Here is a 26907-nt window from a genome sequence, read left to right as displayed (position 1 = left end):
TTGGTCAGCACTGAATGTCAACCAGAGCAGAGCCTCCAGCCTGGTGACACCAGCATCCAGCTGGATCCCTGCTTATCCTCCTCCTTCCCTCCACCCAAGGCATGGAAAAACACACTTCAAAGTTTACCCTTGGCCTTTTCAACTCAGCTAGCAGAAGGAAACCTCACAATTGCCCCTTTCCTGCCCTCCCTGCCTCCTTCTGCTCACAACCTCTCTCTATTTTTGTCTTGCTGCACCCAGAGTTGTTTTCCTGGGCTGACCTTGGTCATATTTGGACTTTGGGGTATTTCAGCAGCAGCATTGTGGACATCTTGCAGGGCCAGGCGTGACTATTGTTGTTGCCAGACGGGTGGTAGCTGCTTTTTTGGCTGCTCCTGGTGTTCTCACCTTTCAGCAGCTCATGGCTGAGCCCCTCCAGGCTGCCCCTGGCCACCTCCTGTCTATTTACAGCCCTACTCATCATCTGTGTTTATCAACAGCTTCTTGGAACTGGAACCCTCTGGAAAAGAAGTGGCAGCAGTGTGTCTGGAGAAGGGTTTGGGACAAAAGCCTGGGCCCCTTGGTGCTCTGAGAGGGTCCCATGGTCAGTTTTGGTGCTCCTCTAGCTCTGCTGATCTCCACAGACATGGCTTGGCAGAAATGGAGCCATTATATAGGTTCTTAGCTGCCACTAAAAGGGTTCCAGTGCTCAAGAGTGAGTTTGCTGAGCCAAAGCTACCCAGGCTGAGTGTTTTCATGTCCTTGTTCTTGCATCCAAGGGCTGGGTGTGACAGAAGGTGGAATAATGAATTTAGTGCTCAATTGTCACAGAATCCTAGAATGATTTGAGTTGGAAAGGGCCTTGAAGATCTAATTCCAGCCCCCTCTGGGCTTCCTCCAGGGACCTGAAGGCCATTTTTGGTATCACCATGATCCTCAAACACCACAAACCAGTTTAAAGGGTGTGTTTTTTCTCTCTTAGGTTTAAACCCTCTGCCCTTTGATCCTGCCAGCAACAGCAAACCCCTGCAGCTGGGCAGTGCCGTGGGCCCGCGGGCATCGGAGAGCCCAGTCGAGGATGGAAGTGACCCAGGCAAGAAGAGGAAGAGAGCAAAGGTTCCTGCAGGTGAGCTGGCAGAGCTGGGGGCTGGCAGTGGAGAAACATCCATGTATCAGCAAGAGTGCAGCCAGCAGGACCAGGGCAGGGATTGTGCCCCTGGCCTGGGCACTGGGGAGGCCACGCTTTGAGTGCTGGGGTCGGTTTTGGGCCCCTCACTCGCAGATTCACAAATTGCATTGGGTTGGAAAGGATCCTGAAAGGTCTTGTCTAATTTCCCTGCAGTGAGGAGGGACATCCCCAACTAGATCAGGCTGCCCAGGGCCACATCATGTCTGATGTCCTCCAAGAAGGACATTGAGAGGGTGGAGCATGGAAGAGAAACACCTTCAACTGGCAGTGGAAGCACTGTCTGCCAGGACAGCCTGGCCTTCTCTGATAAATTCAGTGTGGTTATGACAGCTAATGCCCTGCAGAAGACTTCAGGTGTGCACCAAGCTCTTCATCTCCTTTTTGCTTTCCTCCCAGCAGATGGTGCCAGAAATCTAAACCTGGACTCCATTCCGATGGGCTTGCCAATGTCCGACCCAACCGCCTGGGCCACTGCCATGAACAACCTGGGGATGGCTCCCATGGGCATGACAGGACAGCCCCTCCTGCCTGGTAGGCCAGCTCAGCCCAGATCACACCAGCTACCCAGTTCTGCAGCTTTCCTAGCCAGGTGTCATGGCCCAGGCCACCCCAGATAATCCAGTGTTTCTCCTAAGGTCCCATCCACCATGTATCCCTGCATCCCTATTTCCCAAATGGCTATAGGACAGTTTCATGGAATCACAGAGAGGTTTGGATTGAAGGAACCTCTAAAGCTCATCTAGTTCCAATTCTCTGCAGTCAGCAGGGACATCTGCAAGTAGAGCAACCCCCTGCAGCAGGGGACATCCACAGCCTCCCTGGGCAACCTCTTCCAGTGTCTCACCACCCTCACCTCCCTCTGCTGTCTGCATAAACAAACAGTTCCAGACCACTGCCTGCCCTCTTTCTTCTCTCTTTTGTTTAGACTTTGATCCTGCTCTTGGGATGATGACTGGAATCCCTCCCATCAACCCCATGATGCCAGGCTTGGGGATAGTCCCACCTCCCATCCCTCCAGACATGCCTGCTGTGAAGGAGATCATTCACTGCAAGAGCTGCACCCTCTTCCCACCCAACCCACGTAAGTGGCCACCTTCTGTCTTCTCTCTGTCCAGTCAGGACTATGTCTGTCTGTCTGTGTGTGTCTGAGGGCTTTATATATGTGTTTGAAAACATTACATAGGGCAAGGTCTGTTACGTTGCCTGGACCTAGCAGCTCTGGAGGGACTCAACCATGGACCAAATGCTGACCAGCAGGTGACAGTGATAGAAAATCTGCTTCTTGCCACTGAGGGTTTGTCATTCCATAGAATTCTAGAATGGTTTGGGTTGGAAGGGACCTTCAAGATCATCTGGTTGCAACCTTGAGGAGAAACTTCTTTGCTGTGAGGGTGCTGGAGCAGGCTGGCCAGAGAGGTAGTGGAGTCTTGTCCTCTGAAGAGCTTCAAAACCCACCTGGATGCATTCCTTGTGGCCTGCCCTAGGTGATCCTGCTTTGGCAGAGGGGTTGGAATTGATCTCCAGAGGTCCCATCCAACCCCTACCGTTCTATGGTTCTGTGTGCAGGGACACCTTCCACTAGAGCAGGTTGCTCAAGGGCCCACCCAACCTGGATGAACACCTCCAGGGAGGGGACATCCACACAGCCTCCCTGGGCAACCTGTTTCCAGTGCCTCACCATCAGCAACCTTTTCACCTTGATAGATTATAAGAACTGGGGAAGAAATCATTCCAGTCCATGGACGTGGAGCTCTGATCTTCATGGTGTGATTCTTGGCTGTGTTGTCCAAGGCTCCTGGAGGGGCTGGGGCAGGCAGCATGGGCCATGGCCCTCACAGAATGGGTAGAAGAAGAGCAGAGGCAGCTGGAAACGAGACAGAAAACTAACAAACAGACAAGCAGGGGCCACAAGGCTACAGCAAGAAGCAAGGATCCCCCCTTCAAACCACTGGTGGACTCTTTCTCCTCAGTTCATAGTGAAAACCAGAGAGGGGAACCCATGGGTGCCTGTCAGCTGGCTGGGCTTGTGCAGGGGAAGAGGAAGGGAGTGAAATGGCCAAAAACTGGAGGTCTGATAGAGGTAAGGAGGAGACCTCTTCTTAGCTTTGGAAGAGACCTTTAACCATTGCTTTTAGAACATTTACCAGTTCCCTCCTTAGCACCCAGTCTGCTCCGGGTCTTTGAGTCAGTTTGGGAATTTTTCTGGCTGAGGAACCTCTTGTACTTGTATTGATGTCCATTCAGAGCTCTTGATTGTCTTGAGTACTCTTTTTTTGGGCCAAATCTTCTCCCCTTTAGTAACCTGCAGGCTTGCAGGAGCCCACAGGTGCAGTTAGAAAAGCTCCTGCCTGCAAACTGGTGTCCTCCAGCTGCAGGGACTGGTTTGGTAGCATTCATAGGAAGGTGCCAGCAGGTGGCACCCGAGCCTGGTGGGCTCCCAGCAGATCCCCAGCCTGGTGGGCTCCAGAGTCCATGCCCACCATTTCGAATACAACTCCTGCAGTGCCCGTGCTAATGATTTATTATCACCCAGTTCTAGAGCCCCTATTACAAGAGGGATCTGGACATGCTGGAAGGTGTCTAGAGAAAGGCCATGAGAATGATCACAGGGCTGGAGCACCTCTCCTGTGAGGACAGACTGAGAGAGTTGGGGCTGTTCAGTCTGGAGAAGAGCTCCAAGGTGACCTTCTTGTGGCCTTCCAGTATCTGAAGGGGGTAAAAGAAAGCTGGGGAGGGACTTTTTAGGAAGTCAGGTAGTGACAGGACTGGGGGGAATGGAATGAAGCTGGAAGTGGGAAGATTCAGGCTGGATGTGAGGAAGAAGCTCTTCCCCATGAGAGTGGTGAGAGCCTGGAATGGGTTGTCCAGGGAGGTGGTTGAGGCTCCATCCCTGGAGGTGTTTGCAGCCAGGCTGGATGAGGCTCTGGCAAGCCTGATCTAGATGATCCTTGTGGTCCCTTCCAACCCTGACTGATTCTATGATTCTGTCTCTTAGTGCACCTTCACCTCTTCCTTCCATCACATCTTCTTAGTCCAAATTTGGTTCATGACCTCCCCTTATAACATTTGCTACCCTCTGGAGCTTTTTGCCCTTTAGGACCTTCTGTGAACCTTTTCTAGGTGCCCTTTATGTTAGGGCAGTTGAGCTGTGCTTGTGTAACACCTCCCACTACATGGTTTCGAGGGCCTGGTGCTGCTCATGTTGTACAGCTAGGGAGAGTGTTTGGAGGACTTTGTGCTCCAGAGATGATCTGGTTAGAAACAGCTGGGAAATGTTTGTTCCTATTTAGCATCTCAGCTGTGAGGTTCAACAAGGATGAGTGCAGAGTCCTTCATCTGGGAAGGAATAATAAACTGCACCAGTACAGGTTAGGAGGTGATCTGCGGGAGAGCAGCCCTGTGGAGAGGGACCTGGGAGTCCTGGTAGACAAGAAGTTATCCATGGGTCAGCAATGTGCCCTTGTGGCCAAGAAGGCCAATGGGATCCTGGGGGGCATTCAGAGGAGTGTGTCCAGCAGATTGAGAGAGGTTCTTCTCCCTCTCTACTCTGCCCTGGTGAGACCTCACCTGGAATATTGCATCCAGTTTTGGGCTCCCCAGTTCAGGAGGGACAGGGATCTGATGGAGAGAGTCCAAGAGAGAGCTACCAGCATGATGAAGGGACTGGAGCACTGCCCTATGAGGAGAGGCTGAGAGACCTGGGGCTGGTTAGTCTGGAGAGAAGACTGAGAGGGGATTTAGTAAATGTCTATAAATATCTGAGGGCTGGGGTCAAGAGGCAGGGGACAGGCTCTGCTCAGTTGCAGCCTGGGATAGGACAAGGGGCAGTGGATATAAACTACAGCACAGGAGGTTCCACCTCAGCATGAGGAGGAACTTCTTCATGTGAGGGTCCCAGAGCACTGGAACAGGCTGCCCAGAGAGGTTGTGGAGTCTCCTTCTCTGGAGACTTTCAAGAGCCATCTGGATGCATTCCTGTGTGACCTGTGCTGGATTCCATGGTCCTGCTCTGGCAGGGGGGTTGGAGTCAATGATCTCTGGAGGTCCCTTCCAACCCCTAACATCCTGTGAGCTGTGCTGTAGATCTGCTGCTGGGTGAAGTTGGATGCAGCATAGCCAGGTGTACGTTTGAAGGAAGCCAGGGAGGTCTGGTGTGGGCAGGTCCACCTCGGGGAGATGAAGGGAGCGTGTGTCGACAACCCCAAAAAACTCACCTGGTCTGCTTTCTTCCTCTTGCCCTCTTCAGATCTGCCCCCTCCAGCCACAAGAGAGAGGCCCCCGGGGTGCAAGACAGTGTTTGTGGGGGGCCTGCCAGAGAACGGGACGGAGCAGATCATCATGGAGGTGTTTGAGCAGTGCGGGGAGGTCATCGCCATTCGCAAGAGCAAGAAGAACTTCTGCCACATCCGCTTCGCCGAGGAGTTCATGGTGGACAAGGCTCTCTACCTCTCTGGTGGGTCTAGTTCTGTCTCAGATGGCAGCTTAGAACTCAGGAGCAGAGATGTCGTGACTCCTCCAGAGGTGGCACCATGGGCTTTGTGGCAGCTGGGAGGTTTCTCTGATGTCAGTTCACCTCTTTTTCTGCTGTTTAAATACATGAGAACAGCTCCTGATAGAATCACAGAATTGTTTTGGTTGGAAGACACCTTCAAAGACCATCAGCCCAACACCACCATGGCCGTTAAACCATGTCCCAAAGTGCCATGTCCACAAGTTTTTTGAACCTTCCACACCTTCTGGAGTTTGTAAAAGTGTGGAAGAATCCAGGACAGTTCTTGGATCCAAGTCTTCTCTATGTGAACCACTTGGTCCTACAGCCTGGAGAGGTTACATGGCATTAACAGTTGCTGCTTGCAACAGGCTGCCCCGGGAGGTGGTGGTGTCACCAGCACCTGGAGGTGTTCAAGAAACCTGTGCACGTGGCACTTTGGGACATGGTTTAATGGCCACAGTGGTGTTGTGTTGATGGTTGGACTCTTATCTTAGAGGTCTTTTCCAACCCAAACGTGATTCTGTGATCCAGCACCTGGATTTAGAGATGTTTAGGGGAGGAACAGCCCATGGAAGTTCTCACCTAGCAGACCCCCAAGAGGAGTTTCCTTTTTCAGCATCAGTCTCTGTGCATTGAACTCTTTGAAGACCTCTGTCTGGGCTCTTTCTGGCTCTGTAGGGCTGAGGGGTGGGCACTGGCAGCTGGTTAGAGCCTCAGCTTGCAGCTCAGAAGGCAGCCGTGTCCTAGGCTGCATCAGAAGTGTGACCAGCAGGATGAGTGAGGTGATTCTGCCCCTCCGCTCTGGTGAGATCCCACCTGGAGCACTGCATCCAGTCCTGGGGCCCCCAGCATATGAGGGACGTGGAGCTGCTGGAGCAGGTCCAGAGGAGGTCATGAAATGATCAGAGGGTTGAAGAACCTCTCCTGTGGGGACAGTCAGAGAGCTGGGGCTTTTCAGCCTAGAGAAGAGAAGGCTCCAGGGAGACCTTAGAGCAGCCTTCCAGTACCTGAAAGGAGCTACAGGAGAGCTGAGGAGTGACTTCCTACAAGGGCTTGTAGTAACAGGACAAGGAACAACGGCTGTGAGCTGGAAGAGGGGAGGTGAGGAAGAGTCCTTTAGAGTGAGGATGGTGAGACACTGGAACAGGTTGCCCAGGGAGGCTGTGGATGCTCCTCCCTGGAGCTGTTCAAGGCCAGGATGGATGAGACCTTGAGCACCCTGGTCCCAGCGGGAGGTGTCCCTACCCAATGGCAGGGGGGCTGGGCCGGGATAACGTGGAAGGTGGCTTCCAAGCCAGGCCGTTTCACGATGCCATACCCCGCCGGTGCCTGTTGCAGGTTACCGCATCCGGCTGGGCTCCAGCACGGACAAGAAGGACACCGGGCGGCTGCACGTGGACTTCGCCCAGGCGCGCGACGACCTCTACGAGTGGGAGTGCAAGCAGCGGATGCTGGCCCGCGAGGAGCGGCACCGCCGGCGCCTGCAGGAGGAGCGCTTCCGGCCGCCCTCCCCCCCCCCTGTCGTCCACTACTCCGACCACGAGTGCAGCATTGTCGCTGAGAAGCTGAAAGGTGAGGGCCACGCGCAGGGCCTTGTGGCTCCAGTGGTCGTCTGGCTGGACCGGGGCCTTGCTGCCTCTGCTCATCCTCCTGCTCGACTGCAGTGTTGGTGTCCTCAGAGGTCAGCTTGGCTCTGCTGGGGTCTTGGTGTCCTCAGAGGTCAGCTTGGCTCTGCTGGGGTCTTGGTGTCTCCAGAGGTCAGCTTGGCTCTGCTGGGGTCTTGGTGTCCCCAGAGGTCAGCTTGGCTCTGCTGGGGTCTTGGTGTCCCCAGAGGTCAGCTTGGCTCTGCTGGGGTCTTGGTGTCCCCAGAGGTCAGCTTGGCTCTGCTGGGCTCTTGGTGTCCTCAGAGGTCAGCTTGGCTCTGCTGGGCTCTTGGTGTCCCCAGAGGTCAGCTTGGCTCTGCTGGGCTCTTGGTGTCCCCAGAGGTCAGCTTGGCTCTGCTGGGCTCTTGGTGTCTCCAGAGGTCAGCTTGGCTCTGCTGGGGTCTTGGTGTCTCCAGAGGTCAGCTTGGCTCTGCTGGGCTCTTGGTGTCCTCAGAGGTCAGCTTGGCTCTGCTGGGGTCTTGGTGTCTCCAGAGGTCAGCTTGGCTCTGCTGGGCTCTTGGTGTCTCCAGAGGTCAGCTTGGCTCTGCTGGGGTCTTGGTGTCTCCAGAGGTCAGCTTGGCTCTGCTGGGGTCTTGGTGTCCCCAGAGGTCAGCTTGGCTCTGCTGGGGTCTTGGTGTCCCCAGAGGTCAGCTTGGCTCTGCTGGGGTCTTGGTGTCCCCAGAGGTCAGCTTGGCTCTGCTGGGGTCTTGGTGTCCCCAGAGGTCAGCTTGGCTCTGCTGGGCTCTTGGTGTCCTCAGAGGTCAGCTTGGCTCTGCTGGGCTCTTGGTGTCCCCAGAGGTCAGCTTGGCTCTGCTGGGCTCTTGGTGTCCCCAGAGGTCAGCTTGGCTCTGCTGGGCTCTTGGTGTCTCCAGAGGTCAGCTTGGCTCTGCTGGGCTCTTGGTGTCCTCCAGAGGTCAGCTTGGCTCTGCTGGGCTCTTGGTGTCCTCAGAGGTCAGCTTGGCTCTGCTGGGGTCTTGGTGTCTCCAGAGGTCAGCTTGGCTCTGCTGGGCTCTTGGTGTCTCCAGAGGTCAGCTTGGCTCTGCTGGGGTCTTGGTGTCTCCAGAGGTCAGCTTGGCTCTGCTGGGGTCTTGGTGTCTCCAGAGGTCAGCTTGGCTCTGCTGGGGTCTTGGTGTCCCCAGAGGTCAGCTTGGCTCTGCTGGGCTCTTGGTGGCCCCAGAGGTCAGCTTGGCTCTGCTGGGCTCTTGGTGGCCCCAGAGGTCAGCTTGGCTCTGCTGGGCTCTTGGTGGCCCCAGAGGTCAGTTTGGCTCTGCTGGGCTCTTGGTGTCTCCAGAGGTCAGCTTGGCTCTGCTGGGCTCTTGGTGTCTCCAGAGGTCAGCTTGGCTCTGCTGGGCTCTTGGTGTCCCCAGAGGTCAGCTTGGCTCTGCTGGGGTCTTGGTGTCTCCAGAGGTCAGCTTGGCTCTGCTGGGTCTTGGTGTCTCCAGAGGTCAGCTTGGCTCTGCTGGGCTCTTGGTGTCCTCAGAGGTCAGCTTGGCTCTGCTGGGCTCTTGGTGTCCTCAGAGGTCAGCTTGGCTCTGCTGGGCTCTTGGTGTCCTCAGAGGTCAGCTTGGCTCTGCTGGGCTCTTGGTGTCCTCAGAGGTCAGCTTGGCTCTGCTGGGCTCTTGGTGTCTCCAGAGGTCAGCTTGGCTCTGCTGGGCTCTTGGTGTCCCCAGAGGTCAGCTTGGCTCTGCTGGGGTCTTGGTGTCTCCAGAGGTCAGCTTGGCTCTGCTGGGGTCTTGGTGTCTCCAGAGGTCAGCTTGGCTCTGCTGGGCTCTTGGTGTCCTCAGAGGTCAGCTTGGCTCTGCTGGGCTCTTGGTGTCCTCAGAGGTCAGCTTGGCTCTGCTGGGCTCTTGGTGTCCTCAGAGGTCAGCTTGGCTCTGCTGGGCTCTTGGTGTCCCCAGAGGTCAGCTTGGCTCTGCTGGGCTCTTGGTGTCCTCAGAGGTCAGCTTGGCTCTGCTGGGCTCTTGGTGTCCTCAGAGGTCAGCTTGGCTCTGCTGGGCTCTTGGTGTCCTCAGAGGTCAGCTTGGCTCTGCTGGGCTCTTGGTGTCCTCAGAGGTCAGCTTGGCTCTGCTGGGGTCTTGGTGTCCCCAGAGGTCAGCTTGGCTCTGCTGGGCTCTTGGTGTCCTCAGAGGTCAGCTTGGCTCTGCTGGGCTCTTGGTGTCCTCAGAGGTCAGCTTGGCTCTGCTGGGCTCTTGGTGTCCCCAGAGGTCAGCTTGGCTCTGCTGGGCTCTTGGTGTCCCCAGAGGTCAGCTTGGCTCTGCTGGGCTCTTGGTGTCTCCAGAGGTCAGCTTGGCTCTGCTGGGCTCTTGGTGTCCCCAGAGGTCAGCTTGGCTCTGCTGGGCTCTTGGTGTCCCCAGAGGTCAGCTTGGCTCTGCTGGGCTCTTGGTGTCCCCAGAGGTCAGCTTGGCTCTGCTGGGCTCTTGGTGTCCCCAGAGGTCAGCTTGGCTCTGCTGGGCTCTTGGTGTCCCCAGAGGTCAGCTTGGCTCTGCTGGGCTCTTGGTGTCCCAGAGGTCAGCTTGGCTCTGCTGGGGTCTTGGTGTCCCCAGAGGTCAGCTTGGCTCTGCTGGGCTCTTGGTGTCCCCAGAGGTCAGCTTGGCTCTGCTGGGCTCTTGGTGGCCCCAGAGGTCAGCTTGGCTCTGCTGGGCTCTTGGTGGCCCCAGAGGTCAGCTTGGCTCTGCTGGGCTCTTGGTATCTCCAGAGGTCAGCTTGGCTCTGCTGGGCTCTTGGTGTCCCCAGAGGTCAGCTTGGCTCTGCTGGGCTCTTGGTGTCTCCAGAGGTCAGCTTGGCTCTGCTGGGCTCTTGGTGTCTCCAGAGGTCAGCTTGGCTCTGCTGGGCTCTTGGTGTCTCCAGAGGTCAGCTTGGCTCTGCTGGGCTCTTGGTGTCCCAGAGGTCAGCTTGGCTCTGCTGGGCTCTTGGTGTCCCCAGAGGTCAGCTTGGCTCTGCTGGGCTCTTGGTGTCCTCAGAGGTCAGCTTGGCTCTGCTGGGCTCTTGGTGTCCTCAGAGGTCAGCTTGGCTCTGCTGGGCTCTTGGTGTCCTCAGAGGTCAGCTTGGCTCTGCTGGGCTCTTGGTGTCCTCAGAGGTCAGCTTGGCTCTGCTGGGCTCTTGGTGGCCCCAGAGGTCAGCTTGGCTCTGCTGGGCTCTTGGTGTCCTCAGAGGTCAGCTTGGCTCTGCTGGGATTGTGGAGTCCCCAGAGGTCAGCTTGGCTCTGCTGGGGTCTTGGTGTCCTCAGAGGTCAGCTTGGCTCTGCTGGGCTCTTGGTGTCCCCAGAGGTCAGCTTGGCTCTGCTGGGCTCTTGGTGTCCCCAGAGGTCAGCTTGGCTCTGCTGGGCTCTTGGTGTCCCCAGAGGTCAGCTTGGCTCTGCTGGGCTCTTGGTGTCCCCAGAGGTCAGCTTGGCTCTGCTGGGGTCTTGGTGTCTCCAGAGGTCAGCTTGGCTCTGCTGGGGTCTTGGTGTCCCCAGAGGTCAGCTTGGCTCTGCTGGGCTCTTGGTGTCTCCAGAGGTCAGCTTGGCTCTGCTGGGCTCTTGGTGTCCTCAGAGGTCAGCTTGGCTCTGCTGGGCTCTTGGTGTCCCCAGAGGTCAGCTTGGCTCTGCTGGGGTCGTGGTGTCTCCAGAGGTCAGCTTGCTCCCCTGGGGGGCTCTGGTGGTCAGCTTGCTCCCCTGGGCTGTTGGTGTCTTCCTAGGCCTTGCAGAGCCTGTTCAGACCAAGCCCTCAGCCTGCAGCCAGCAGCTCTCCAAACCATCTCTTTCAGAGTTGTTGGCCTTTTAGTAAAACCAAGCCTGTTCTTGAGCACAACACTTTCTTCCAAACCACTTTTCTTCGTGTGAAGAGGACTTAAGTTAAGTCCTAAGATGTTCCTTGAAGGCCAAGTTCCATATATGGCCTGGTTATTTTGGAGCTGGATTGTGTCCTTCCATGGAAGGGACACATCTGAGTGGGCATATGAAGTTTCCCAGGAGGTTTGGTGGTCCTCTTGTTGCATCTCAACAGATGGTTTGCTTCACCAGCTTGATGTTGGACCTTCCTGCCTTTGCAGAGCTTTGTGTTCTGCTAACACCACGCTTTCAGGACCTGTGGCTGGTGCCTGGAGTTGAGGTGACCTTGGAAAAGAGATCACCAGTGCTAGAAAAGGGCCTGTGAGCCTCTGCCTCGGTGGTGTAAAGGTGTCCTTCCTTGCTGCAGATGACACCAAGTTCCTGGAAGCCATCCAGACCTTGCTGACCTGGATAGAGCGTGGAGAGGTGAACAGGAGGACTGCCAACAACTTCTACTCCATGATCCAGTCTGCCAACAGCCACATCCGCAGGCTGGTGAACGAGAAGGCAGCTCATGAGAAGGAGATGGAGGAGGCAAAGGAGAAGTTCAAACTTGCTCTCTCAGGGATTCTGGTGCAGTGTGAGTAGTGCTTCCACGCTGGGTGGTGGTGTCCGTTGGAGGGAGGAGGCTTCATTTCTAGAGCCTGGAGGAGGAGGCTTCATTTCTAGAGCCTGGAGAAGCCACACTAGAAGGGCTCCAGGGGAAGCAGCAGCTTCTCTGCAGCCACAGTTAAATGGTTAACCTGGCAGATGTTCCTTGGGGTATTTTTCCTGCAGTGAGAGCCCACATTTTGGGGGGAGGAGAGAATGAATCCTTTTTTTTTTTTATTATTATTATTTTTTATTTTTCTTCTTTTCTAATTCTGGTCTGTTGGTAGTTGTCATCTTTTCACCTCCACCTCTGTGCACTGACAAGGTAAGTCCTGGGTGATCTGGTGCCTCAGCCAAGTGTAGAGGATTTGTTCGCCAAAGGTAGGATGCAGCAGAGTGTTCCCAGCACCCTGTCCTCAGGCAGGACCACAAACCTGGTGTAGAAGAGCCTTTGGAACCTGGGTTTGTCTATTCCCAGGTCTTTGTTGACCCATGAAATGGAGGAAGAGGTGTTAGGTCCAGGGTGAGATTCCTAACAGTTCCTCACACCACTCATTGCCTCTTGCCCATCCTTGCTTTAAGCCTGAATGTTTCTCTTTACATGTTTTTTTTGACTCCTTTCAACAGGACCTTCTCCCCACTTGCAGAAAGGTCTCCTGGAGCCCCAACTGCACTAAAGGTCTCCTGGAGGCCCTTGCCTGGGTTGTGAACACCCCTAACTTTGGGTTTATAGTCAATTGTTTTGGCCCCTCTGCTATGCTGAGACCCCACCTGCTGTGCTGGGGTCAGCTCTGGAGTCCTCAGCACAGCAGAGACATAGAGCAGGACCAAAGGAGGACACAGCAATGATGAGAGAGCTGGATGTCCAGACTGAGAGAGTTGGGCTTGTTCAGCCTGGAGAAGAGAAGGCTCCAGGGAGGCCACCAGGTAGACTTTCAGGGCTTTGAGGGGCCAATCAGACATCTGGGGACAGACTTCTCGGCAGAGCCTGCTGTGACAGGATGAGGGCTGATGGTTTGAACTCAAAGAGGGAGATTCAGACTGGAGAGAAGGGAGAAAGGTTTGACATTGATGGTGGTGAGAGCCTGGCCCAGGTTACCTAGAGAGGTGAGAGGTGACCCATGTCTGGAAGTATTGCAGGTCAGGTAGTTTGTGGCTCTGAGCAACCTGCTCTAGTTGCAGATGTCCCTGCTGACTGCAGGGCGTTGGACTGGATGAGCTTTCAAGATCCCTTCCCACCCAAACCATTTTGTGATTCTAAGCAGTGACAGCCAGCAGCACACAGCTCCACTCTGGAGCAGCCACTACTGTCTCAGCTACTCTTTAGTTTAATCCAAGCAGAAGAAAATCCAAGTTTAGGGTGGGGAGACACTGGAACAGGCTGCTCAGGGAGGTTGTGGATGCCCCTTCCTGGAGGTGTGCAAGGCCAACTTGGATGGAACCTTGAGCAACCTGGTGTAGTGGGAGGTATCCCTGCCTATGGCAAGGGGGTTGGATCTAGATGATTTTTAAGGTCCCTTCCAACCCAAACCATTATGTCAAATGCTGGGTTTGGATAAGAAGTTCTCCTGCTATGGTATCAGAAGCATAAAATCCAAGCCTGTGTTTGTGCCTTCTGCTGCTGGATGAGCAGAGACACTTTGGGTTCCCAACCCCCCCTGAAATTCTCTAGATAAACAGAAGGAATAAACCTCAGGAGCACTAAAAGCTGGTGGGTGATGCCAGGATCCTTTTGCTGTCACCCCCCCTGTGTGGGCTGAGGTGGTACTAAAGCTGTGGCAGCTCTCTGGGCCAGGAGAACATCCAAAGTGCCAGCTTTACTTTTACTGTTTTACTGTCCTGACTCTCCCCATTTCAGTGCTGCCTGGCTGTGCCTGCTGCACCTCTCCCAGCCTTGTGCAGATCTCAGACAGTGAAAGACATGGTCCAGGCATCTCCTACCTGGAAAATCAGCACAGGGATGTTGAGTTGCCCTCATGAATTTGGGTTTGCTTTCTCCATCCCTTGTAACTCATTCTGGAGAAGTTTTTACCTCTTCAGCTGAGAATGAAATTAGGTGCTTGCAGTCTTCATAAGGAGCAGGTTGGTGAATTTGAGAAGTGTCCAATAAAATACTGGAAGTGGTTGTCCAGAGAGGTGGTGAAGACCTCATCCCTGGAGACGTTCAAGGTCAAACCAGATGGGGCCCTGAGCAACCTGATCTAGAATCACAGAATGGCTCAGGTTGGGTGGGACCTTAGAGATCATCTACTCCAACCTTCCTGATATGGGCAGACACAGCTTCCACTGGACCAGATTGCTGAAGGCCTCATTCAACTTAGCCTTGAACACCTCCAGGGAGGAGACATCCACAGCTTTCCTGGGCAACCCATTTCAGAGTCTCACCACCCTCATACTGAAGAACTTCTTCCTAAGATCCAGGCTAACCTTACTCTCCCTCAGCTTAAAACCATTCCCTCTTGTCCCTCTCCAGCCTTCCTGTAGGTTCCCTTCAGGTACTGGAAGGCAGCTGTAAGGCCCCCCTGGAGTCTTCTCTTCTCCAGACTGAAGAGCCCCAGCTCCCTCAAGCCTAGCAGAGGTGCTCCAGCCCTAGTTGCAGATGTCTCTGCTCACTGCAGGGGGGTCAGACAAGATAACCTTTGAGGATCCCTTCCAGCCCATTGTTGGAGCTCAACACCTACCTTCCTTTCTTCCAGCTGGGAGCAGAGCCCACTGTCCTGGTTGCTCTCTGCTGGCCTGGTGAAGCTCTGCTCTTTCCTTTCCAGGCATCCCAGCCCCTTTCCTGAGCGTAGCTTCAGCACAGAACAGTGTTAGGAGAAAAGCTCAGCCAAACCACCTGCCTGATTCCACTTTTTTACTCCTTTACTCCTCTTGTTCTCCCTCTCTGGATGCTTTTCTGGCCTGGTTTGCCTGCTGGGTTGATCCTACAGTCGAGCAGATAGTGGCCGTGTACCATTCTGCCTCCAAACAAAAGGCTTGGGACCATTTCACGAAAGCTCAGCGTAAGAACATCAGCGTGTGGTGCAAACAAGCAGAGGTTGGTAACTCTTTTCTTGTGTTAGACCCCTCCAGCATGGTCTCTTTCTTGTCAGGATGTTGATGTTAAGCTTGCCTGGTGGATAACTCCTTCCTTCACAGCATCAGCTGGGGGTTGCTCCATCAGCTCTCCTCTTACAGGTAACGCAGCAGTTCATGGAGTCCTAGAACGGGTTGGGTTGGAAGGTGCCTTCAAGAGCATCTAGTTCCAGTCTCCCTGCCATGGGCAGGGACACCTTCCACTAGATCAGGTTCCTCAAGGCCTCATCCAAGCTGGTAGATGTGTTGCTGCCAGCAGTATGTTGAGATCTGACTGCTGGTGGAAGTTGTGCCCAGTAACGTGCAGCCTTGATCTGTTTCCTGCTGGCTTTCATCTTAAAGCAGGAAGGATCTCTAGAGAGGTTAAACCTCCAAAGCAAGCCCTGAGAGAAAGGTGTTCAAGGCCAGGTTGGATGGGGCCTGGAGCAACTGATTCAGATGAGACATGAGGAGGAAACTCTTCCCCATGAGGGCGGTGAGGCACTGGAACCAGAGAAGGTGTGGAGGCTTCAAGCCTGGATGTGTTCAGAGCCAGGTTGGATGAGGCCTTGAGCAACCTGGTCTAGTGGAAGATGTCCCAGTGTGTGGCAGGGGAGTTGGAACTAGATCATCTTGAAGGTCCCTTCCAACCCAAATCATTCTATGAATCATCCTACAACATCAAAAAAAGAAAAAGTAAAGCTGAGGTAAAGCAGGACTGTCTCTTGGGGATGTGGTGGTGTGGGGAGATGCTGCATCCCTGCCTGCAGGGCAAACAAGTCACCTCCATGGTAGGGATGTCACATTGCTCAGCTGCATCTGGCAGTGGAGCCCATCCTGATGTTTGTCTAGCCTGAGGAAGAAGGGAGAGTGTGGAGGGACTACCAAGAGCAATGGGAGAGCCTCATGGTGGGTCTGTTATCCAGAGCTCATCTCCCCTGTGGCCCTTCCCTAGAAGGGTCAGTGCTCAAGGTGGACAACACAGGTGGTGTCCCCCTGGGCTGTGAACAGTTTTGAAGGAAAGAGCAAGAAATTGACTTTTCCCTGCTCAAGCTTCTAAAGTAAACTGGAGCTTGAATCCGTTTTTGCCACTGACACTGAAGACTTGTCCAAGCAGTGGGACCCACCAGCATTGTAGCTAAGGTTTCATCTCTTACACAAGAAACCAGGACACTCTGGTTCAGAATGTGCCTCTGCTTCAGCCTTAGAGCTCCTGTTCCTGCTTACTGAGGGGGCTTATGATGACTGGGGTGGGAGCACGCCCTCCATTTGGAGCTCTCCTTGGTGCCAAGGTAAGTTCTCCCAGTGGGAAGAGGTTGTGAGACCACTGCTGTGGCCTCTTCTAGGAGTGCTTGCAGCTGGGCTCAGCCTGCTGCTCTTCTCCAGCTTAGAGCCTTCTCTTAAAGGAAGGTGGGCCCCCAAGATGCACCTTGGTACAGCTTCTAGCAGGATGTAGTCCTGTGGATCAGCAAGGGCCACTGAGCAGCTTGGGCAATGGGGGTGTGCTGGGCAGTCATTAGGCTAGGACAGGGTTTGGTTGTATCAAGGGAAGCTTCTCCCAGGCTGCAGGCAGTTCATTAAGCAGCCACAGAAGCTTCACCTGCTGAACCACCATGCTGTGGTAGCTACCAGGCAGCACATGCCCTTGCTCTGAGGAGGGACCATGCTTGAATGTTTGGCTTCTCTGATGTTTGTTCCTCCCCTTTTGGGTGCAGTCAGGGCTCTGGTGACCCATGGCCCTGCTTGGTGCTGTGCTCTGCTCAACCTTCTCCACCTTTGAGGCCATTTTGGGCTATCAGCTATTGAGCAGAGCCAGTTAAAGACTGGGAAGATGTTCCTCAACTGCCCTGCCAGGAGTGGTCTCTGGGGCAGTTGCTTTGGAGGTGCCCATGACAGATCTGCCATGTTCTTGCACTTCCCCACTGCTGTCCCCAGGGTGTCCATTCATCCACACTGTAAACGTGGTCATTTTCCCCATTGGCTGCTCTTGGTGCTCAGTGCTTGGGGTGCTGGGGAGCAGAGTTGGATGGCAGGAGGAGATGATGCCAGGGGGATGTCAGCTGGCAGCCAGACTGCCACAGGGCAGCTGTTAGAAGTCGTGGTTGGGGGGTTGAGGAAAAGGATTTTAAGGAAGGTTTAGATGAGACATAAGGAGGAAACTCTTCCCTGTGAGGGTGGTGAGATGCTGGAACAGGTTGCCCAGAGAAGATGGGGAGGCTGCAAGCTTGGAAGAGTTCAAAGCCAGGCTGGATGGGGCCTTGAGCAGCCTGGTGTGCTGGAAGGTGTCTCTGCCCATGGCAGGGGGTTGGACCTAGATGGTCTTTAAGGTCTCTTCCAACCCAAGCCATTCCAGGATAATGGATGATTGAGTGATATGTAAATGGCAATCAAGTGGTGATTAAGCAATAATTAATTGGTACCAACGCGGTGTCACTGACCTCATTACAGCTCTCAGATGCCAGGTAAAGGGCATCTCAGCCTTGAGGGGCACCTCTGAGGTGTCCTTGCACCACCATGCAGCCCACTGCCATGCAGAGAGCTCAGGGGGGCTGCAGGTAGCTGTGGGGTGAAGTGATGGACTCCTGGTCAAACCCAAGTCAAGCTGAGGCAGTGGTACCAGTACCAGTGAGAGGCTGACTCATGCTGGATGTTGTCCTTGATCTAACAGTCTGTGCCAAGCATTTTTGTCATTCTCCTTCCTTGCATCATGGAGCTGTGTTTGGCAGATGTAGACTGGAGCATTTTGACCCCACCACTTGCTCCTCAGGGCCTGGGCTTGACCCCCATTCCCCTCTGCTTTCTGAACCTTAGGAGATCCGAAACATCCATAACGATGAGCTGATGGGCATTCGGAGGGAGGAGGAGATGGAAATGTCTGATGAGGAAATAGAGGATCCCCCAGAGATGAAAGAAACAGAAGAATCAGGTAAAAATCATTTCTGACAGCTCAGAAGCAGGACTTGTTTTGTTTCCTTCTTTTATTCAAGAAGCAGCAAGTCAAGGGGGAGGTTCTTCTCCCCCTCTACTCTGATATAGTGTGGCCACAGCTGGAGTCTTGGGTCCAGTTGTAGCCTTCTCAGTTCAGTAGAGTCAGGGAACTACTGGAGAGAGTCCAGTGGAGGCTGCAGAGATGCTGAGGGGCCTGGAGAATCTCTGTGAGGAGCAAAGGCTGAGAGCCTGGAGAAGAGCAGTCCCAGAGGAGAGCTGATCAATGCTCAGCAAGAGCTAAAGGGTAGGGGACAAGAGGATGGGGCTGGGCTCTTCTCAGTGGTGCCCAGTGACAGCACAAGGGGCAATGGGCACAAACTGGAACCCAAGAGGTTCCCCCTGAACAGGAGGAGAAACTTCTTTGGTGTGAGGGTGCTGGAGCCCTGGAGCAGGCTGCCCAGAGAGGTTGTGGAGTCTCCTTCTCTGGAGAGCGTCCAAACCTATCTGGCCATTGTGATCCTGGGCAAGCTGCTGTGGGTGCCCCTGCTTGAGCAGGGGGTTTGGACTGGATAATCTCCAGAGGTCCCTTCCAACCCTGCCATGCTGGGATTCTTTCTTCCACCCTGTTCAGAGGTGCTCATTTTCCAGAGGAGCTTTTTTAGAGGTGTCACAGTCAATGCTTGGGACGAGCTCATGTTGCTACTCTGCCTTTAACTGGGCACTGGGAGCTATGGGGGCACTGGGGCAGAGCCCCCAGGGATTTCTTTGCACCCAGTTCTTTGAGTTCTGATCCCTTCCTGCCTTGTCCTCCAGCACTGGTGTCACAAGTGGAAGCCCTGAAGGAGGAGAACGACAGCCTGCGCTGGCAGCTGGACGCCTACCGCAACGAGGTGGAGCTGCTCAAGCAGGAGCAGGGCAAAGCCAGCAGGGATGAGGACACAAGCAAGGAGCAGAGGATGAAGTTTCTCCAGCAGGCTCTGCAGGGCATGCAGAAGGTGGGTCTAGACTTTGCTTATAGCTGCCACCTGGCTGATGGAATTCCAGCCCCATGGCTGCACAGTCAGGCTGGTTTTGCCAGCTCGTCGGCAAAGGTGTTTCTAACAGAGTCCTTCTTGTTGAGTTTGAGTTGTTCTGAGCAGGAACTTCTTCAGTTTAAGGGTGTTGAAGCTTTGGAGCAGGCTGCCCTGAGAGGTGGTAGAGTCTCCTTCTCTGGAGACATTCCAAATCCACCTGGATGCCTTCTTGTGTGACCTTCTCAGGTGAACCTAACCTGGCAGTGGGGGTGGACTCTGACCTCCAGAGGTCCCTTCCAAGCCCTACCATGGTGTCTGTGGATATGATCTGACTGTCTTGATGGGAAAGCCTTTATTCCTTCTCTGGTCTTTAGCAGGAGGTGAAAGGCAGGTTAAGAACTGGGTTTATTTTTTCTCTTCCAGCATCTTCTTAAAGTACAAGAGGAGTACAAAAAGAGAGAAGCTGAGCTGGAAAAAGTGAAAGAAGACAAACTGAAAATGGAATCATTACTGGAGAACCTGAAGGAGCAGGTGTGTGCCACCTTGTTCTCAGCAGCAAATGCAGCCCTGGGGTTCTGTGCTCCCTCAGGAATGGGGGACAGAGTGGAAGAGATGCCTGACCCTGGCTGAGGAGCAGTTCTTGGGGAAGCTAGAAGGGGTTGCCTGTCACTTTGGAGGGTATCAGTGATGGAGTGGCTGGTGGCATCGTGGCCCAGTGAGACAACTTGCCTGAGCTCCTGTAGAAAGAACAGATCAGCACAGTGACACTGCAGCTGGGTTGTGGCTTCCTGCAACCTGAGCTTTCAAAGATAAGAAAGAAGAGTCTCAGTTATCAAACCTTGATCTGTGGGTTTGGGCTTTAGGGACATCTTTTGGTCTGACCTCCATAAAAGCCTCCAATGGAAAGGGTTTGTTACAATGTTCTCACCAGTCCACTCTGTCCTTTCATGGTGGATCCATGCATGAATCTGAACTGGTCTGGTCCTGTAGCACAGCCACCATTACACTGGGCAGACAGTTGACCTTTGTTAGGGTTGAACTTGATGACCTTAAAGGTCTCTTCCAACCTTGATGATTCTGTGTCATTGAGGCAGAGCTTCTTGCTGAGGGCCACAGAGCCAAATCCTGGGTCTTGTCTTGCCCTATCTTTTCATGCCATCAGTCTCTTAGTGGTGATGAAAAATGACTTTGTAGGCCAGTGATCTTCTGCAGGAGCTTTGGTGCCTGGTGTGGAAGAACAGAAAAACCAGAGTGTCATCAGTAACTTCCCTTTTCTTCACCTCCATACAGCAAAGCATGGCAGATGAAGAGGACAAGGAGAGAGATGCAGCTGATGGCCAAGGGAATGTAAGTGAAGAATTTCTTCTGTTGCTTTAGTCAGAAGGTGTCACTGAGGAGGGAAGTGGTGGCAAATCCCTGTGCAGTGAGGGTGGTTGTGAGGTGCCTAGGGTGGGACAGACTGTCCCTGTACAAATTAAAATCATCCCCAGCAGCTCTGGCTGGCAGAAGCAGAACAGGAGATCTTTGCACCACTTTGTGGTGTCCAAGGCACTGCACTGCTGTTTGAACAAGTCTCCAGAAACACCTGCTGGATCTCCAGGAGAAGGCAGGCAGTGTGTTCCCACTGCCACAATCCCAGCTCCGTTTCCACAGCCCAGAGCTTTGCTTTGCTTCCCCAGGAAGCAGCTCTGGGGGCCCTGGTGGACAGCAGGGTGGACATGAGCCAGCAGTGTGCCCTCATGGCCTAGAAAGCAAAGGGCATCCATCAAGAAGAGTGTGGCCAGCAGGTCGAGGGAGGTTCTTCTCCCCTCCTATTCTGCCCTGGGGAGGCCTCATCTGGAGCACTGGGTCCAATTCTGGGCTCCCCAGTTCAAGAGAGACAGGGAACTGCTGGAGAGAGTCCAGTGGAGGCTGGGAAGATGCTGAGGGTCCTGGAACATGTCTGTGAGGAGGAAAGGCTGAGAGGATTGCTTTTAGACTGGGAAAGAGCAGACTGAGGGGGGAACCTCATCGGTGCTTCAGGGGTGGGTGTCAGGAGGATGGGTCCAGGCTTTTGTTAGTGGTGCCCAGTGACAGGACAAGGGATAAAGGGCACAAACTGGAACATAAGAAGAGGAGAAACTTCTGTAATTTAAGGATGCTGGAGCCCTGCAGCAGGCTGCCCAGAGAGGTTGTGGAGTTTCCTTCTCTGGAGAGCTTCCAGCCCCAGCTGGCCTTTGTGATCCTGGGCAAGCTGCTGTGGGTGCCCCTGCTCTATCAGTGAGGTTGGACTGGATGATCTCCAGAGGTGCCTTCCAACCCCCACCATGCTGTGATTCTCCTGCAGAAGCAGCTTGCAGTGTGCTTCAGCCAGCACTGCCCCAGCTCAGCCCCCTGCATAGCTGAGCACTGCACTGGTGCAGAAGCTGAGCAGACCCTGGGGACCATTGAATCCTATCTTTGTCACTGGCCCAGCTCCAGTTCCTGTCACTGGATGCTGTTTCCAATTATAGCTGGCTGTAGCTCTGGGACCACTGGAATTCCACAGGAAGAAAAGGAAGCTGAGCTTCTAGTCCACCCATCAACTCCTCTTTGCATCCCTGGCAGCCCTGTGTTGATTTGGGGAATAGGCAATTATGCAAAATGCTGCTTTACTTGAGCACCACAAGCTGAAGTTGAGGACAGCCTGGTCCTAAGCCCTCTGCAGCCACAGGGCAGTGGTTAATTGTCACCTCTGTGCTGGCAGCTGGAACACAAACCCCAGCAGCTGAACTGGGGCTCTGCAGGGTTTGCTTTGGACTCCTTGTTTTTTAGCACTCAAAACAAGGCCCTTCAGAGCAGAGGTCCCAGTGAGCAGGGTGATGAAGGCAGTGCTGGGGCATCCTTGAGTGCACCTCAGTAAGTCTGCAGTGTTGATCTGCTCAAGGGTAGGAAGGCTCTGCAGAGGGATCTGGCCAGGCTGGATCGATGGGTTGAGGTTCAACAAGGCCAAGTGCTGGGTCCTACACTTGGGTCACAACACCCCCATGAAGGCTCCAGGCTTGCAGCAGTGTGGCTGGAAACTGCCCAGTGGAAAAGGACCTAGGGCAGCTGCTCGACAGCAGCTGGAGATAGGCACACTGCTGGCTCAGGTGGACAAGAAGGCCACAGGCATCCTGGCTTGGATCAGCAATAGTGTGGCCAGGAGGAGTAGGGAAGTGGTTGTCCCCCTGGACTGTGCATTTGTGAGGCTCTGCTTTGGGTACTGGGTTCAGTTTTGGGCCCCTCACTCCAGGAAGGACATGGAGGGGCTGGAGCAGGTCCAGAGGAGCTGGTGAAGGGTCTGGAGAACAAATCTGGTGAGGAGAAGCTGAGGGAACTGGGGTTGGAGATGAGGAGGCTGAGGGGAGACCTCGTTGCTCTCTATAGCTCCCTGAAAGGAGGTTGCAGTGATGTGGGGGTTGGTCTCTTCTCCCTAGTATCAGATGATAGGAGGAGAGGACATGGCCTGAAATTGTGCCAGGAGAGGTTTATTTGGAGATTAGGAAAATTTCTTTCCTGCAAGAGTGGTCAGGCACTGGAACAGGCTGCCCAGGGAGGTGGTAGAGTCACCATTCCTGGAGGTGCTCAAGAAACCTGTGGCCATGGCACCTGGGGACATGTTTTTAATGGCCACAGTGGTGTTGGGTTGATGGCTGGACTTGATCTTAGAGGTCCTTTCCAAGCCAAACAATTCCATGCTCCTGCTGATCTCCATGGGCTTCTATCTGCCTCAATAACTGGGCCACAGCAGCCTCAGCCCAGCTGTGCTGGGGGCAGTTGGCAGCATGAGCATTGGAGACTGAGAAAGGAGAACAAGGAGAGGCCCTGAGCTGCTGCTTGATGCCTGCTCTGCTGCTAGCATCTGGAACAGGGTCTGTGGGTTTCTTCTAGGAGAGCAGCACCTCCAGAGTCTGTGCCTGCAGCCAGGAGAAGGAGTGTCCAGCTGAGAAGACCTTGAGCAGTGGCCTTGTGAAGTCTGAACGAGAAGTCCTCTTAGTTGGTGAGTTCTGGTGGTGGTGGGCTGGGTGGCAATGCTGGAGTGGGACTTGCTTTGGGGTGGCCTCACAGCTCCTACTGGCCACCTCCTGTTCCTTTGGTGATGCTGGTGGAGGTGGGAGCCCCAGAAGCCAGGAAGGCCTTGAGCTTTGGTGGGGTTGGGCTTCTCACCTTGTACACGTGGACACCTTTGTGCTGTGCAAAGCCACCCAGGTGTGAGGGGGGCTGGAGTGGGGTGGCTTCGGGTCAGCACATGCTGGAGTGCAGGATGCTCTGCTGGGAGGCATCACTGAAGGTGTGGTGGGTTACAGAGGTACAGAGGAGGGTTAGTCTGGAGCCAGGTGGCACCTAACCAGCCTCACAGGATCCCAAACAGCATCTAAGGCTTAGCTTGAGCACTGCAGCACCTCGTGGTGTGGATGACATCTGAGGCCCCTCAGACCTTTGTGTCAGGCATGGTGTGCCAGGACCCTGAGGAGAGAAACTTCAGAAGCTTATCTAAAGCTTTAGAAGCTGTAGGCACAGAGGAAGGGAGGATGGGGAAAGGTGGCAGGGAGAGAAGGCCAAGTGGGAGAAGAAATGCTGCCAGCATCTTCATGTGGTGCTTATGAAGGTTCTGGTGACCTCTAATTCACAGCATGGGTACATCTGCTCCTCTTTTCTTTCCTCTCCCCTCTCCTGTTCCTGGGAATACTGGAAAACAGCCAAATGTGGCTTTTCAGCCCCAAATTGGGGATTTTCTGGAGCGTTGAAAGGAGGAGCAGAAGTCCTTGTCTTGCAGGGACAAGGCCTTTTCTTCAGTGCTTTGTCACTCAGCCAAGTCCTCCTTGGCCACCTCCTGTATCTGCTTGGAGGAGCACTAAATCATTTCTGATCATCTACCTGGATCTGTTTGTGCCAGAGCACAGGCTGGGTCCTGGGAAGGGACCCTGGGGGGGGTGACCAAAGGCAGGGCTTTTTCCTGCAGGTGATGGACAGTCCTGGCCTCCAGCTGGAGCCTCTTGGTGACAGGCTGCACACTTGGGTTGCTCCATTTGATGCTGAAGAACTGTTGGGGTGGGACATGATGCCACTGCTGCTCTCCTCCTTTGCCTTCTGTCTTTCCCTGCTCCTCAGCCTCTGATGGCAGAAGGGGAGGGCTTTGCTTTCCCTCTCCTTGGCATCCCCACCTGGGTCATAATCTCAATGGCTTCATCTCTGGGTATGTGTCCAGTGGGGAGAGTGCTGAGTTAGTTACCTCTTTCCTCACAGCCTATGAGCCAAACCTTGCTGTGATTAGACCCAAAAAGCACATGGAGATCCCTCTGGGCTGTGCCCACAATGGTGCAGAGCTGAACACAAGCCCTGTGAGGAGAGGCTGAGGGAGCTGGGGTTGTTTAGCCTGGAGAAGAGGAGGCTCAGGAGAGACCTTATTGCTGTCCACAACTACCTGAAGGGAGGCTGTAGCCAGGTGGGGGTCAGTCTCTTCTCCCAGGCAACCAGCAGCAGAACGAGGGACCACAGTCTCAAGTTGTGCCAGGGGAGGTCTGGGCTGGATTATAGGAGGAAGTTCTTCAGAGAGAGATTGATTTGCCATTGGAAGGGACTGCCCAGGGAGGTGGTGGAGTCGCTGCCCCTGCAGATGTTCAAGGAAAGACTGGGTGAGGCACTTAGTGCCATGGTCAAGTTGATTGGATAGGGCTGGGTGATAGGTTGGACTGGATGAGCTTGGAGGTCTCTTCCAACCTGGTTGATTCTGTGGTGTCCCCAGGTGGCTCTTGTCTCAGGAGAATGACACTTGTGGTGTTCCTCTCCCCAGGAATCATCTCAACGTTCCTTCACGTGCACCCCTTTGGAGCCAGCATAGAGTACATCTGCTCCTACCTGCAGCGCCTGGACAGCAAAGTAGGTGTCCCAGCACCTCCACTTCCCTGGGCCAGCTGGGTGGCTTTGGCCTGGGTGGCTGGGAGAGAGCTTCCCCTGCCTCACTGGGAGCACTGGGGGCTGGGCAGTACGAACTGGGGTGTGTTAACTTCTCGATGCTCGACACTGGGGGGGCAAGAGGCTGGGGCCAGACTCTTCTCAGTGGTGCCCAGGGACAGGACAAGGGGCAGTGGGCACAAGCTGGAACCCAGGAGGTTCCATCTGAAGATGAGGAGAAAATTCCTATGGTGTTGAGGGTGCTGGAGGCCTGGAGCAGGCTGCCCACAGAGAGGTTGTGGAGTCTCCTTCTCTGGAGAGCTTCCAACCCCAGCTGGCCATTGTGATCCTGGGCAAGCTGCTGTGGGTGCCCCTGCTTGAGCAGGGGGATTGGACTGGATGATCTCCACAGGTCCCTTCCAAGCCCTACCATGCTGGGATTCTGAACTGGAATAATTTGCTGGTAGAGGACCATGGAAGGGGTGAACTTTCTTAGAATCACGGAATGGTTTGGGTTGGAAGGGACCTTTGAAAGTTAATCCAGTCCATGGCAGGGACCTCTCTCAGCAGATCAGGTTGCTCAAAAACACCCAGCTTCAGGCTCAGCCCTTGCACAACTTCATGTTACCAGAAGCAGAGAGCCAAAGGTGATGTCCTTCCTGCAGATGTTCTTGTGTAACCCTGCTCATAATCCAGGAAAGCCCTTTGGCCTCCATCTCCAGCAGCTCCATCCAACACATGGTTTTGTTCATTCTGGAGAAATTTGCTCCTGTGGTTTCTCTTAGCCTTATGACCTCAAAAGGCAAACAACTGCCTCTTGGATGCTGTCTGTTGTGGTAGAACATCTGCCATGCCACTGTTTGTTTGTGCTCTCTCTAAACTAAACTCAGCAGGCCTTGTTTTGGTGGTTCTGAGCAGAACTTGGCTCTTTTCCTGATCTTAGAGCCCTTCTCTGAGCCTCTTCTGTCTCTGTTTGGATGCTGCCAATGAGGCCACTTTTAGGAGGCTGCTGTGCAAGGGCTTTCTGCTGGCAGAGCACAAGTGGTGAGCCACAGAACCTGCTGACAAGGTCTGCATGAAGTGCAGGGGTCAAGTCAACAAGGGCAAGTGTAGGGTCCTTCACCAGGGAAGGAATAACCCCCTGCAGCAGCACAGGTGAGGGGTGACCTGCTGGGAAGGACCTGGGAGTGCTGGTGGACAAAAAATTCCCCATGAGCCAGCAATGTGCCCTCATGGCCAAGAGGCAATGGTCTCCTGGGGTGCATGAAGAGCGTGGCCAGCAGGTGGAGGGAGGTTCTTCTCCTCCTCTACTCTGCCATAGTGAGGCCACAGCTGGAGTCCTGGGTCCAGCTGTGGCCTCCCCAGTTCAAGAGAGACAGGGAACTGCTGGAGAGAGTCCAGTGGAGGGTGTAAAGGTGCTGAGGGGCCTGCAGCATCTCTGTGAGAAGCAAATGCTGAGAGCCCTGGGGCTGAGAGCCTGGAGAGGAGCAGCCCCAGAGGGGATCTGAGCAATGCTCAGCAAGAGCTAAGGTAAGGGGTGGGGGGCAAGAGGATGGAGCTGGGCTCTTCCCAGTGGTACCCAGAAACAGGACAAGGGGCAATGGGCACCTGACCAGGAGGAGAAACTTCTTTGGTGTGAGGGTGCTGGAGCCCTGGAGCAGGCTGCCCAGAGAGGTTGTGGAGTCTCCTCTGGAGAGCTTCCAAACCCAGCTGGCCATTGTGATCCTGGGCAAGCTGCTGTGGGTGCCCTGCTTGAGCAGGGGGCTGGAGTGGATGATCTCCAGAGGTCCCTTCTAAGACCCACCATGAGGTCTGCCCACCTCTGTGGCTGACTTTGGGTACTGGTGTGTGAAGGTGCTGGCAGTCTGTGTCCTTCAACCCAGCCCAGTGTGTGGTTCTGTGATTCACTTGGAGTGTCCTTTTCCTTCTCTTGCCACAGATCTGCACCGCAGAGGTGGAGGTTCTCATGACTCGACTCCAGAACACCTTCAGGCAGGAGCTGAGTGGGGTTGGGGCCAGCCTGGAGAAAAGATGGAAGTTCTGTGGCTTTGATGGGTTGAAAATGACTTGAGCTTTGACTTAACTCTGGAAACAACATGATGTGTACACCAGGAAGCCCTGGGCCACCTCTTCCCTCTGCTCATGGTGACTCTCTTGCACGCATCACGGCCTCGGGTGGGATAATGTGGAAGTGAAACCAAGTCCAGAGCAGCACTGGAAGAAACCTCAAGTTCTGCAGCTTCTCTGATGGCTTCCATGTGAAGGGACAGGTGCTGCTCAATAGATTTTTGTCAGAAAAGTCCATGTCTGATGTT

At 54.4% G+C, this 26907-nt stretch overlaps 1 protein-coding gene across 2 annotated transcripts; it reads left to right on the top strand.

Annotated features, from left to right (window-relative positions):
• The first annotated feature begins 1071 nt into the window (after positions 1-1071).
• ENOX2 (ecto-NOX disulfide-thiol exchanger 2) lies at positions 1072-26907 on the top strand. Of its 2 annotated transcripts, XM_054388796.1 has the most exons (14): positions 1072-1105; positions 1568-1699; positions 2094-2249; positions 5415-5621; positions 6999-7232; positions 11479-11691; positions 14633-14739; positions 17568-17682; positions 18498-18679; positions 19121-19228; positions 19988-20044; positions 22589-22697; positions 24492-24577; positions 26532-26907. In XM_054388796.1, the coding sequence occupies exons 2-14, from the start codon at positions 1603-1605 to the stop codon at positions 26661-26663; spliced, it is 1803 nt and encodes a 600-aa protein (XP_054244771.1). In that variant the 5' UTR covers positions 1072-1105; positions 1568-1602; the 3' UTR covers positions 26664-26907. The 2 variants fall into 2 exon arrangements, with proteins under 2 accessions (XP_054244771.1, XP_054244770.1); XM_054388795.1 differs by lacking the exons at positions 1072-1105; positions 19988-20044 and having other exon boundaries at positions 1565-1699.

This window comes from Indicator indicator, chromosome 17 (assembly GCF_027791375.1).
Source record: "Indicator indicator isolate 239-I01 chromosome 17, UM_Iind_1.1, whole genome shotgun sequence".
NCBI classification, from domain to species: Eukaryota; Metazoa; Chordata; class Aves; order Piciformes; family Indicatoridae; genus Indicator; species Indicator indicator.
This window is presented reverse-complemented; position numbering and strand designations above follow the sequence as displayed.

Excerpts from the sequence above, each read along its gene's own strand:
- ENOX2 (XM_054388796.1), top strand. The coding sequence starts at position 1,603 with ATGGGCTTGCCAATGTCCGACCCAACCGCCTGGGCCACTGCCATGAAC. Across the intron at positions 1,700-2,093 it reads AGGACAGCCCCTCCTGCCTG|ACTTTGATCCTGCTCTTGGG; the intron begins GTAGGCCAGCTC and ends TCTTTTGTTTAG. Across the intron at positions 22,698-24,491 it reads ACGAGAAGTCCTCTTAGTTG|GAATCATCTCAACGTTCCTT; the intron begins GTGAGTTCTGGT and ends TCCTCTCCCCAG.